The sequence below is a fragment of the Podarcis muralis genome, chromosome 13, assembly GCF_964188315.1.
Source record: "Podarcis muralis chromosome 13, rPodMur119.hap1.1, whole genome shotgun sequence".
NCBI classification, from domain to species: domain Eukaryota; kingdom Metazoa; phylum Chordata; class Lepidosauria; order Squamata; family Lacertidae; genus Podarcis; species Podarcis muralis.
Window position 1 is genome coordinate 21,594,951 of NC_135667.1, and position 13,713 is coordinate 21,608,663.

The 13,713-nt window shown below is 47.5% G+C and overlaps 1 protein-coding gene across 1 annotated transcript in view; it reads right to left on the bottom strand.

Moving 5' to 3' along the window:
* Window positions 1–478: 478 nt before the first annotated feature.
* Window positions 479–13,713, bottom strand: part of LOC114581432 (transmembrane protease serine 9-like) — a 43,645-nt gene continuing 30,410 nt past the window's right edge. Inside the window, exons 10-15 of the mRNA XM_077918129.1 lie at window positions 12,394–12,518; window positions 10,183–10,203; window positions 9,063–9,228; window positions 7,385–7,659; window positions 5,551–5,720; window positions 479–2,284 (exon numbers count right to left, since the gene is read on the bottom strand). Coding sequence (XP_077774255.1) covers window positions 2,039–2,284; window positions 5,551–5,720; window positions 7,385–7,659; window positions 9,063–9,228; window positions 10,183–10,203; window positions 12,394–12,518 — 1,003 coding nt within the window. The 3' untranslated portion in view covers window positions 479–2,038. The remainder of the gene's footprint in view (window positions 2,285–5,550; window positions 5,721–7,384; window positions 7,660–9,062; window positions 9,229–10,182; window positions 10,204–12,393; window positions 12,519–13,713) is intronic.

The window sequence follows — 13,713 nt, forward strand, 5'->3', positions numbered from 1 at the left end:
TGCCCCTTCCCACAACATTTGGGCCAATGGTCTAACTCAGTACAATGGTACCTTGGTACTTGAACGGCTTAGCTCCTGAAGAAATCGGCTCCTGATTGCCACAAACCCAGAAGTGAGTGTTCTGGTTTGCGAACGTTTTTCGGAAGCCAAATGTCTGATGTGGCTTCCGCAGCTTCCGATTGAGTGCAGGAAGCTCCTGCAGCCAGTTGGAAGCCGTGCTTTGGTTTTTGAATGGTTTTGGGAGTCGAACGGACTCCCGGAATGGATTAAGTTTGAGTACCACTGAATATACATGCATGCAGGATGCAGAAAGAAGAGGAAAAAGCTGAGCAAAGCATAAAGAAATGGAGGTAGTTGAAGCAGATGGAGATAGTACATAAAAACATTCTCTTTCTCTTTGTGTATACATACAAATATTAAAAGAGAAAAGAAGAAGAAATAATCATACAAAGAATAAAGCGGTAAAACTATTACTGGGATTTTATAATAATTTATTGATAATTTTAAAACCCTGAAACATCACAAATAAAAGATCAAGTGACTGAAGAAATTCAATTTAAAGTTCATAACTTATTATGTTTTGTCCCAGGGGCTGAATTTATCTACCACTTGTTTCCACGTCATTTAAAAATGTCAATTAAAAATGTTAATTTTCTTTTAAGAACAGAACAACAGGCATCACTTCCAGCATCACTGTAGAAGTCTGAAATATCATAGCTTCCAACTGATGTCCATGGATGGAAAATTCTCAGCTTCTTCTCCAGGTGACAATCCTGGGGTTCTTTGGGTGTAACAGTAAGGTGTCATGGTTAGAGTGTTGGACTAGGACTTAGGAGACCAGGGTTCATATTTCCAGTCAGCCTGTGGGTGACCTTGAGCCAGTCATACACTTTCAGCTGAACCTACCTCCCAGGGTTGTTGTGAGGATGAAAATGGGGAGGAGGAGAGCCATATATGTCATCTTCAGCTCCATGGAGGGAAGGAGGGATCAACATTTAATAATAAATGAGCGCTCACACCTCCCTTTGTGGGTGCCCTTGTGGCACCGCGCGAAGCACCCCCGAGCCACGTGGGACTCACCAGCTGTTCTGCTGGCCCACCTCCCTGTCGTCAGCCGTTGGGAGTTCCCGCCAAACCCCAGTTAAAACCTTTTAGCAGTTTCTTCGGAGGCGGGGCCAGCTGAGCGGACCTTGAATGGGCAGGCTTCCCATTGGTCCGCTTGAGATGCATAAATGGGAGGCGGAGCCAGCAGCAAGCATGCAGTCAGCTCCGGAACTTCACTCACCCAACTCTCCCTTTGTATAATGCTTGATTGCAGGTTAACCATTATCCTTCCTGTTCAGCAGGTGTTGCTAGGGTCTTTTGATGGTTGCTGTTGAAGAGCCGGGAAGGAATTGCCTTCCTTGTAGCAATTTTCACAACTTTGGCAGTTTTTAAGCCTTGGGCAGATTCCTTTAGTCTATCTTCCCTAAATTGGGAGGGGGGCATGAAGTGGTGACTCACCCCCTCTCCTGTTGCGGCGATTCCAGGGTTCCCTCTTAAAGGGGTTTGTGAAAAGGGAGTCACTGGCCATACATTGAAAGGTTGTCAGTGAACTCCCCTGCCTTGCACGGATATGGGGTGGGCTGCCTGTGTACACAAGTGTCTTGCAGTGCACCCTCCCCTATCCCATTAACTCCGAGGAGCCCCAATTCCCCAGCTGGGGGGCAGGGAGGGATACATGCCCAATGCCTAAGCTAAGGTGTTCCTACATCTAAAAGGTTTAATAAACTTGTAGCCAATTTTAATTCCATAACATGTTGTCATGAGTTAGTATTCCTTCTGATGGCCTCTCTCTTCTCCGCCTGGGCATGCAATGCCTAAACTATGATCAAATGGTTAGAAAGGAATTAAAATGTGACAAGGCTAATGCCTGTATGAATCAGAGAGAAGTAGGGGTAGGTTTCCCTACTGCATGTGGTGATTTAAACAGAGTCCTCCAGCAGCCTAAATATTCCAGGCAATTATAGGTAAGACGGAAAGCCAATAGATTGGTTTTTCACAGAAGGGCTAGCAGAAGAGACACCAAAGTGAATGTCACAACACGGGTGTTGTGTAGTTGGTCGCTTTTACCACCACTCCCATTTCTACCACTCATCTTGTCTTGGATCCAGTTGGCATAGAAAGGCACTAAGGTGTAGACACCAGGGTGGTCACTTCCACCACAGCCAACTCCCCAACTTACAACCCCAGCCTGGGTCCAAACTCCTTCAAGCTGGCAAACCAAAGGTCCTCCAGAGTCACCCTGTGGAGAAAGGGATGGGAGGTAGCAGAGGATCTACGCTGAACACTCTGATATCAGACTCTGAATCTTGATTGGGTGAAGCAGCTGGAATCAGTGCGATAATCAGGGTTCCAGTTCCAGCCCTTGGTAAGGGGTGTTGGGAGTTGTAGCTGAGCAATATCTAGGCTCGTCCTCAAACTAGGCTTGTCCCACTGCTCTCGCCCAGGAAAACCTGCTGTTTACCACTGAAGTGGAATGGATGTCAGTTTGTTTTTCTGTGGATTGATGTTAGCGGTAAACAGTAGGTTTTTCCGGGGAACATGGCAAGACAGTAAAAAAACTGCTTATGCCTCAAATCATGGGACAAGCAGAAAACCTCTTGGACAAGCAGAAGTGTGGACGAGTTCCCAATGTCTGGTTTAAATCTTTATCTTTATTCGCCGAAATGGCAAAAATGACAGGGAAGATCAGAAACCAAGAAGGCAATAAATCCAATAAAGAATGGGGGGAATTTATAAGTTATCTGGGAGAACTGTAAAGGGAGGATCCTCTGTAAAATCCTCTGTAAAGGAGGATTTTAACAACACTTGTAATGTAACAAGAATTATGGTAAGAATGAGATTTTAAGGAAAAATAGAGAACATTACTATGATGCAGTCGAAAAAGATTACCGTATTTTTCGCACGATTGGACGCACCGGACCATAGGACGCACCTAGTTTTCAGGGGGGGAAATCAAGGAAAAAATATGATTTCCCCCTCACCGCAGCTCTGGGAGCAGTGGACAGGCTGCACGCAGCCTGTGCGCTACTCCCAAGACCTTCTCCCTGCTTTTGCGGGAGGTGGCGGAATTCCCCCACCTCCCGCAAAAGCCCACAGGAGCCCCGCGTGACTCCTGCGGGACCCTTCTCCCTCTTTGGGGAAAAGCCCCCAAGAGCTGCGCGCTCTTTAAAGGGTGCGCGGCTCTTGCAGGCTTTTCTGCGAGGTGGGGGAATTCCCCCACCTCCTAGAAAAGCCAGCAAAGCCGTGCAGCCCCTTTAAAGAGCGCACGGCTTTTGCCTGCTTTTGCGGAGGTGGGGGAATTCCCCCATCTCCCGCAAAAGCCCGCAGGAGGGAGAAGGGACTGACTCGGCCAGTCAGTCCCTTCTCCCTCCTTGGGGAAAAGCCCCCAAGAGCTGCGCGCTCTTTAAAGGGTGCGCGGCTCTTGCAGGCTTTTCTGCGAGGTGGGGGAATTCCCCCACCTCCTAGAAAAGCCAGCAAAGCCGTGCAGCCCCTTTAAAGAGCGCACGGCTTTTGTCTGCTTTTGCGGAGGTGGGGGAATTCCCCCATCTCCCGCAAAAGCCCGCAGGAGGGAGAAGGGACTGACTCGGCCAGTCAGTCCCTTCTCCCTCCTTGGGGAAAAGCCCCCAAGAGCCGCTCGCTCTTTAAAGGGTGCGCGGCTCTTGCAGGCTTTTCTGCGAGGTGGGGGAATTCCCCCACCTCCTAGAAAAGCCAGCAGAAGCCACTGAGCCTCTTTAAAGAGCGCGCAGCTTTTGCCTGCTTTTGCGGGAGGTGGGGGAATTCCCCCATCTCCCGCAAAAGCCCACAGGAGGGTTGGAGAGTAGCGGGAAGGCATCGCGCGCCTTCCTGCTGCCCCCCATCCTCTGGGGCTGGCGATGGGGGAAGCGCTGCTTTCCCCCCCGCCAGCCTCAAAGCCGGGTTGGAGAGTAGCGGGAAGGCATCGCGCGCCTTCCTGCTGCCCCCCATCCTCTGGGGCTGGCGATGGGGGAAGCGCTGCTTTCCCCCCCGCCAGCCTCAAAGCCGGTTGGAGAGTAGCGGGAAGGCATCGCGCGCCTTCCTGCTGCCCCCCATCCTCTGGGGCTGGCGATGGGGGAAGCGCTGCTTTCCCCCCCGCCAGCCTCAAAGCCAGGTTGGAGAGTAGCGGGAAGGCATCGCGCGCCTTCCTGCTGCCCCCCATCCTCTGGGGCTGGCGATGGGGGAAGCGCTGCTTTCCCCCCCGCCAGCCTCAAAGCCGGGTTGGAGAGTAGCGGGAAGGCATCGCGCGCCTTCCTGCTGCCCCCCATCCTCTGGGGCTGGCGATGGGGGAAGCGCTGCTTTCCCCCCCGCCAGCCTCAAAGCCAGGTTGGAGAGTAGCGGGAAGGCATCGCGCGCCTTCCTGCTGCCCCCCATCCTCTGGGGCTGGCGATGGGGGAAGCGCTGCTTTCCCCCCCGCCAGCCTCAAAGCCGGGTTGGAGAGTAGCGGGAAGGCATCGCGCGCCTTCCTGCTGCCCCCCATCCTCTGGGGCTGGCTATGGGGGAAGCGCTGCTTCCCCCCCCCCGCCAGCCTCAAAGAGCAGACTCTCCTGGCTTCAGCGGAAGCAACGGGAAGCCTCCGGAGCGCAGGCTTCGGAGGCTTTGCCTTGCTATCGCTGAAGCCAGGGAGCCTGCATTCGCTCCATAGGACGCACACACATTTCCCCTTCATTTTTGGAGGGGAAAAAGTGCGTCCTATAGAGCGAAAAATACGGTAACAATGGAACCCATGGAGGGAAGTCCAAGGATTCAGGGACTACTATATGTTTAGGATTACGATTTTTGTTTGAATGTAAATGTTAATTGTAAAATTGAATAAAAAATAATAATAAATCTTTATCACCTCAGGCATGAATGATGAATGGACAAGATAGTTTTAGTGTTTTATGAAGATCACCCGCTCTGAGACCCCACAGCGAATTCTCCCCTGGCCCAAGTAGGACCCATTCAGCCAGCTAGTCCTGGAGATTATCTAATTGATTTTTGATTTTTATTGTTATTCATGTTTTTATACTGTATTTTATGCCGCTTTTATAATTAAGTGTTTTAAAGTGTTTTAAATTTGTTGTTACTGCCCTGAGCCCAGTTTTTGAACTGGGAAGGGCGGGGTATGTATAAATAAATAAATAAATAAATAAATAAATAAATAAATAAATAAATAATAATAATAATAATAATAATAATTATTATTATTATTATTGATTCTGCCAGCCTCTGGCACCTGCATATTTGGGGTATTGCCCAAAGAAGCAGCATCACAATATTTAAGATGAAGCAAAAGCAATAACACTTTGAAAAATGGGAGAATCTGAAAAATTGTCAAGAACCATCTCCCTAGCTAGAGCCAAATTAGTAAGCAATGCCTAAGCACTATATTCACACAATGTAAGTTCATAGATAATGACATAAGGGATTTTCAAAGGCCACCACGCCAGAGTCTGCCTTTGTCTACCACCTGCAATGGCTGTATGAAGAACAGGTCATGGAACAACCTACCTGGCAGGAATCTTTCCCACCTTCTGGGTAACCAGCACAGATCATATCCTGCTTGATAGGATCCCAGCCCAGGCCTATTACTGGGCGACTGTTATAGAGAATATTGCAGATTTCTCGAATTATGAGTGGCACCTTGACTTCCTGGAGGGTTCGTGGATCTGGCAAAGGCACTGGAAGAGAGAGAGAGAGAAATGGAAAGTGGTCATGGAAAGCAGAGGCAGAATAATTCAAGTGCATTCAGACACACACACTTTTAGCAGTGAGTGCATGGCAGGTGTACAGAGCATGACATGTGCAGAGGGCGGCCATACTGGTGCTTTCTTTGGCATGCCCAGTAGGACATCATATTTCACTCAGGGGTGGCATGTCCCAATTTGGCTCCTGAGGAAAAACCGGAACATGCCAATGTTGCTGCCACCCCCTGCCAAATCCTCTGTTACCTGGGTAACAGCAGCGATGGCAGGTTTGGGTGAGGTCTCATCAGATCTCACTGAAAGCTGTCACCACCACTGTCACTGCTTCTCTGCCAGTAGTGGAGTCTGTGGGGCACTTGCAGGGGTGCTACCTTTTAGTGTTCTGCCGCCCAAGGCGGCTGCTGCAGCCTGCCTCACCAGTGAGCCGGCTGGGCTTCCACTACACCTAAGAGGAGCAGGCTAGTTTAGAATGAAAGTCAGATAACATGGCTGTTTCACATCTCTCAGCGCTTGCCAGCTAAGACACCTGTTCCACTCTGCCTAATGGTAGAGTTGGACCTTGGGAAATTTAAAAATTGCATTTTAAAAAAAGAAATCCTCATGAAAATCCATTTGCACCCCAGTCAATTTTCTCCTAATATATGCATGCATTTTCATTAACCCATGCATTTTTAGACAGACTTTACCCCAGCATTTTTGTACACATTACTTGGCTGCAGAACTGCATAACAAAATTCAGAGAGTGACAATATTTTAATTTGAGTATGGTTTGGAGAAAGTGCAATTTAGGTAGGTTTGTCTTAAAAGAAAATGGAATCAAATTTCTCTCCCATCTGTAATATTCCATGCCTCCTTCTTTCCCCCTGGAAATGTTGGGATTGTCCTTGGGATAGGGAGCTGTTCTCCCCAATTCATACTGTAAAGCACGGTGGAAAATGATGGCATGAAAATTCTGGCACTGAATTTGCCTCCAGAGTGTCAGCATTTTGTGGGAGAGATTCAAGCACATACCAGAATGTTAGGTTTGGGGATTCCAAGTGCAGTATGATCACATCTTGCACAGGCGTTCAGTTCCAGGTGTTCTGCGCATGCACACAAATTGCTTATACCTAAACCCTTGGAGCTGCCTCATAACCAAATGAGACTGAATGCTCAAGAAGGACCAGAATTCGGGCCTTCTGGATATCATTTTCATTGTGCATTCCACTTTCAATACTGCTTGCGTCTGCAAAAGTTTTGGGGTGGACATACTGCTTCATTTCCCATTGGTGCATGTTTTGTAACTTCCTGCTAAAATCCTTTAACTTCTGCTATCACAAATGTACAGGGACTCTTTTTTTTTTTTTTTGGGTCCTACTTCTGTTGCACTATAGTGTAAAAGCGCCCTACCAGATAGTAAGAATGCTAGGACATTTGAGAAGCACTGCAGAAAAATGGCGAAAGGGGAATCATGTGTGGATGGCCCTGTATAAATCTACCACTAATGCACTATTATAGCGCAAACAACTTGTTGCAGAACACACCCTCAAAGAAACACCAGTCTGGAGGCGCCCGTAATATTAACCACTATTTAAGCCTTATGCAGGTGAATCTGGATGAGCCCCAGAGTCTGAATGAGCCTTTTGAAGAACACCCCTCACCTTCAGATCGAATATCTCCCCATCCGGTCACCCAGCAGTATTCGTTCAAAGGGAACTGTGTAGAGGACTCTGGCAGGCAGATGGGGAGGATGTAGTTGGTGAAATTCACGGGGGACTTCAGCTTAATTAAAGCAATATCTCCAGTGGATCCGCTCAAGCCATTGTAGTCAGGGTGGAGGATAATCTGCTGCACGTCAGATATCACTGCATTATCTGAGAGGTTTGAGAGCTGATAGGCACCTAGGAGGACATTGTATTGGAACATGGACCCCATTCTGTGAATAGAAGGGCAAAACAAACAAACAAACAAACAAACAAACAAACAAACAAATGGATCTGTCAATGCTGACCTTTGAGTTCTTGCTGCTCACCCTAACCCTGGACTCCCCAGAGAACTATAATTCCAAGAGCTTGATTCCCTGGGAAGAGGGATGGATTTTGAAACCATTCTGAGAACTGGAGCTCTGTGTGGGGAACAGGAGTCTCTTAACAACTCTGAGCACCTGTAACATACTACGGTCCCCAGGGTTTTTTTGGGGGAAAGCTACGAGTGTTTAAAGTGTGGGAATGTTCAGGGATGCAGGAGAGGATATATTGTGAGATTATATCCTAATCCAACTTGCGCTAACAAGTTCCCAAAATATTAGCACAGTTTATAGACATTCCCCTTTAAGTTCGCAATGGTAACGTGTGCACAGGTTCGCTAGAACCTCTATAATAATTACACTGGTAATTTCCCCTTTTGTTCCCTTTTAAAATACAAGACACAACACAGTCTTTATAAAAGTATAAAAGAGTTTACTCACGTTCTGTTCACAATATGATCCCAGAAGGCAGACAGGCTTAAAAAAGGTTACATACATTCCGAATCTATCTTATAGCAAGATACAGTGGTGCCTCGCAAGACGAAAAGAATCCATTCCGCGATTCTCTTCGTCTAGCGGTTTTTTCGTCTTGCGAAGCAACCCCATTAGCGGCTTAGCGGATTAGCGCTATTAGCGGTTTAGCGGCTTAGCGGCTATTAAAGGCTTAGCGGCTGAGCTGCTAAAAGGCTATTAGCAGCTTAGCGGCTTAGAAAAAGGGGGGGGGAAGCGGGGGGGAAATTGGCAAGACTTGCAAGACATTTTCGTCTTGCGAAGCAAGCCCATAGGGAAATTCGTCTTGCGAAGCAACTCAAAAACGGAAAACCCTTTCGTCTAGTGGGTTTTCCGTCTTGCGAGGCATTCGTCTTGTGGGGTACCACTGTAGTCTCTTCCTCCTCTCCTGGCTGAGAGCCAAGAGAGCATCCTTAGATATTGCTTCATCGAAGGAAAATGGCAGAGAGAGCAAGAGGCAAGAGAGAGAATGGCTGGCTGCCCTGTGCTTTTATCATTTACCTGCACAGGTGAGGCCACACCCACCTCTGGTCACATGCGGAGGAAGTCCGCCCCCAGGAAGTTTACCTGCTTGCTGGACAGACATCCCTCCCCACGTTCTAACATGTACACTCTAGGAATGTTGTCATTGACTGCTCCTGTGTTTACATCCCACATAAAGTGACATGGTTCTGCATTAAATGTACTGTACACCTGAGACACCAGGTAGCTGACAGGCAGGCAGAGGATATTAGCCTGCCCTTGTGCTGTCTTTTGGTTGACACTTGATAATGGCTGCACAGCAGTACCCGTCAGATACTCACCTGTTGAAGAAGCAGTGAGCTGCTGAGAGAATCCATTGCTCAGCTATGAGGGAGCCTCCACAAATAGGATAAAAGTTCTGTAAAATGCTGACCTGCCAGGGCCACGACCCATTTGAGGCTGGTTGGCCACCAACAATTCGTGGAGAGTTTATTGGATGACCACACCCTGTGAAGGATGAGGAGGAAATGAAAGGACTTGCTATTATGGTTTGCAGCACAGCCATGTTGGAGCTCTTTGAGCAAAACATGACGGGGACATGAGGAATCAAAATTTCTGAATTTCAATTGGTTTTCCAGTCAGTGTTTTCAAGGATTTAGTGAGCATTTAATCTGGTAAGTAAAACTAACTTACTGTTTCTTAACACAGCACTTATTGCCCAATAATTTCTCCTCAGAACATGTGGCCCAATGCTGTGCATGTTTATCACAAGTAAGTCTCATTTTCTTCAATGAGACCAAGGACCCAGCTACACGTGGTGTTAATTATGTGGTTTGCCATTGAGTGCAAAATCTTTGCATCCCCCCCACCCCACAAAGGCTTTAATGAAAATTCACCAGCATTTTTGTACAATTTTCCCTAATGTAAACATTTTTGCAAAGCTATTCTCCCTACTAGAATACATCTTTGTATGTCTTTGCTAACATATGCATTTATTCACACTTTACGTTAGCATATGCATTTTTCTGCATATTACCTGCCTGGAGAACTGCACTGCGAATTCTGGAGAAGGGAGAATTTGGAAGGAGAGCTATGTTTAAGTTCATGTATTGTTTCAGAAAATGCTAACCAGGTAGGTTCATCTTTAAATGTGAATTGAATCAAATTTCCCACCCAGCCACACAAAAGTCCAGCGGTTTCTACATCCCCCCACCCCATCTTTTCTGGCAAGGAAGAGGCACCAATACCATTCAAGGATGCTTTCCAAGCAGACAGAACCACTCAAGGACAGCGTGGAGCCTGGCTGGAGGGAGATGTGGGCTTTGGAGGGTATATGAAATGGGGAGAGCCTTGAGGACTGACTAGCTTCCCCATCCCTGTCTGTGGCTTGGCTGACTGTCTTAAGGAAGTTGAGTGAAACTCCTGCACAGAAATGCTTCCAATATATGGAATTGCTCTTACCTGCTGTTGAGTTGGCAGCACCTGAGGAAAATGAAAAAGCAGAGAAGGTACTTCAGGTAAGAAACAACAACAACAACAACAACAACAACATGCTGAGAAATAACAACAACAACAGTTTTCACGTTAATGTGTCTGCACAAGATATATATCCTGTAAGGAAATGGGCTGGGGCAGAGGCACAAACATCTAAAGAGGATTGTGGGGACCTGACGTCGCACACACAATGTTGTATGGAACCAGGGAACAGAGCTGAACACCATTTGAAAATTGAGGGGGCCCACCACCCTAAAAAAATGCCCCCTGAAACTGCCATGGCTCCTAGGAGAAGGTGGCTATGGGGTGGGGCTTGAAGGAGTTGTGAGGAGATGTGGGCAGTTCAGGTGTGGTGGGTATTCAGTATTGGCAAGCAGTGTGAACGGGGGTGCGTTCCCTAGGGCTGCAATAGAGCAAAGGCTCTCAGAGCTTTTAGATGTCGCTATGTAGCAGCAGCAGGGGTACAAGAGAAAGCTCCTAGCATAATTCTTCCCTCTAAGTTTAGTAGAGGGCAAGTTTGCCCCTCCACTCTTTCAGTTTAGAATGAGGGACACATGATGAAGCCAGGTAGACTTGACTCTCAAAATCCTTTGCTCTTAGAAATAAGTATTCTGTGTTATGCTGAGCATGTGGTTTCCTTTCCTCCTCAAAGCAACAATTTTTTGGGGGTGATTTTGTGTGAAGGAGTAATGCTGATTTGATAGCTTCCCACCTTTGTCTTGCATGGCTTAAAGGTGCAAGATGCATTAACCTTGCTGAGGTTAAAGGTAAAGGTAAAGGGACCCCTGACCATTAGGTCCAGTCGTGGCCGACTCTGGGTTTGCAGCGCTCATCTCGCTTTATTGGCCGAGGGAGCCGGTGTACAGCTTCCTGGTCATGTGGCCAGAGCAGCGCACGGAAACGCCATTTACCTTCCCACCGGAGCAGTACCTATTTATCTACTTGCACTTTGACATGCATTCGAACTGCTAGGTTGGCAGGAAGCTGAACTGATGAGGTTAAGATGTAGTTAATGTGAGATCCCCTACAGAAGCTGCTTTGATCTACAAGGAAGAAATGTAGTGGCAAGCTTTTTATTTAAAATATTTTTATCGCTCCAGATTCCCTTCCTGTCCCCTAAACATAGCTGTCAACTTACAGATTTGTAAATAAGGGACCAGCAGCCTCGAAAATAAGGGATCAGCAGCCAAAATAAGGGATTTTGCTTAGCTTATACATAAATCCACCACTGATGGAGCCATGCTGCTTTTGCTGTGACTGACTGTGTTTTGCAGGGGGTTGGACTAGATGATCCTAAGGGTCTACAACTCCAACCAAAGAAGAGTGGCAGACAAAACTGATGAACGACGTCGAGATGGCAAAGCTTACAGGCAGAATTAGAAACCAGGAAGAGGACCTCTTTTATAAAGAATGGGGAAAGTTTATGATTTAGTTGAAAAGCTATTGTAAAGAGTTACATACATTGGTAGGATTGACAGAAAACTTGTAGTAAAAATTTGAACTATGGATGGAAAAATGATTTATAAAAATAGAGTTATGAAAGGGATGCAGAGGGGGAAATAACTACATTAAGAAGCCGCACTGGTTGGAGGGTATGCTAAGCAGCACGTTGGGGCTGCCGTTGTCCTGGCGCGAGGAGTTCCATCGGCCCTTCCCCGCCCAAGAGAGAGGGGGGAGGGAGAGAGACTCTCGCCCACGCCACCGGCGAGCCCGGCATGAGGTGGTTGCAGCGCCGCGGCGGCCGCTGAAGCTCCACCCCTCTGTGTCCCTCCCCATCCCCTCCTCTTCCTCCTCTCTTAGGCCGCCTCCTCAGCCACCGCTGCTGCCTCCGGCTTCCCTGACAGCGTGGCGGAAGTCTCGCAAGAGAGGGGCTGCCTGCCCGCCGCCCGCCTGTCTTCTCACAACATGCCCCTGAAGGGGAAAAGGGAGAGACGGAGACGTGGCAGCTCGTGTGCGCGCTCTCTCTCATGGCGGAAGACTCCAAGCTGCTGCTTCCCTCCCAAGCTGGGCGAGCATGAAACCCGGGAAATTTAATGGACATCATCAATAAGGGACAGCAGTGGGACAGGGCGCTGGGATAAGGGAGTTTCCCACCAAATAAGGGACGGTTGACAACTATGCCCCTAAACGAAGGCAACATGGAGGGGATTTCTGCATTTCCCAAACCCTCTAAGTCACCTTGTATTATGGTCAGCTGCAGAAGCCACACAGCCAGCGTGAAAGACACAGTTGCCATGGCTGTCCCTCTTCTGAAGTGTCCTCTGAGTGGTTGAGCACCAGTCGGTTCTGGATAACTGACGTTTTATTTTGGTCTGGATGTCTTCTAGGATCAAATACAGTATCAAGGGTGAAAGGATAATGCTTCCTTCATTGAATCTGGAGATGCAACACAGAACCCCCAAGTCCCTCAATCCTCTGGATCCTAGCACCCCAAATTGCTGCTGACCTCCTGAGACCTCCTGTCTCCTTCATGCCTTGGGCTATGGTTGCCAAACTTTCTGGCAGCGCTTGGGTGATATTATGGATTTGGAATACTTAGATAAAAAGTAGTATGTAAGTGTTTTAAAATAAATAAATTAAAATAAACAAATTACCAATTAATAACAGTGTAAAATAGTTATTGGGGTGTATGGGGTATCAGGGGAGGAGTAATACCCCTGGTGGGGGACAGATGGGTGCCAACAACAACAAAATAGTTGTTGTTGTTATTATTACTTAGTGGTACTATTGGTGGTAGTTTATCTATCGACCATTTATATGCATGGGATTTATGAAGAACAAAGGATTAGGTCCTTGCCCTGAGCTGCTTTCAGTCTAGAATTCAGCACAGAGGAGATAAAAGAGGAAGGGGAGAAAAATGCAGGGCTATAAATGGATGAATCATATTGATGCATGCTTCTTGCTTTCCAAGACTGTAAACGGTAGCACTCTTTTGAGTTTTTATTTCCTTTGGGGGAGAAAACTGGATTTTTTTGGTAATATTTAGCTTATTTACAGATATACAAGCTGAGCACAGTACACTTCCCCCTTGCAGCAGGTCTTCCACCTCCCTTTAGGGAGATATTGGCACCACCAAGGTGTCTTCCCAGCTCTCTCTCTTGTTGCTTTTGCATCTCTCCAAAACTGCTTCTTCTCTTCATTTCTGCAGGCACAAAACTGTTCCTTAGCTTGATGGAGGGAGCTGGGCATGCCACCTTCTCAGAACCTGGGCCAGAACCTTTGCTTCCTGACCAAAGCACTCCCTGCATGTACAAGTGTGGGTGTGTATAAGTGCTTAGTTTCACACCCAAGTTGAGGCACCCAGTTTCACACTGAAAAAATCATGTGTTTCTTTCAATGTCAGGAAAAACCCCCCATGCTGGCTCATGAGGGGAAATGGAACATTTTCCCACCAGCCTCAGCCAGCCCCCGCCTGCTGCAATTCCGACTTAATAGCCAGTTCAGGGACTGGAAGTGCCTAGATCTCAGCAGGGAGGGTGATGGGAACAAAACTACAAT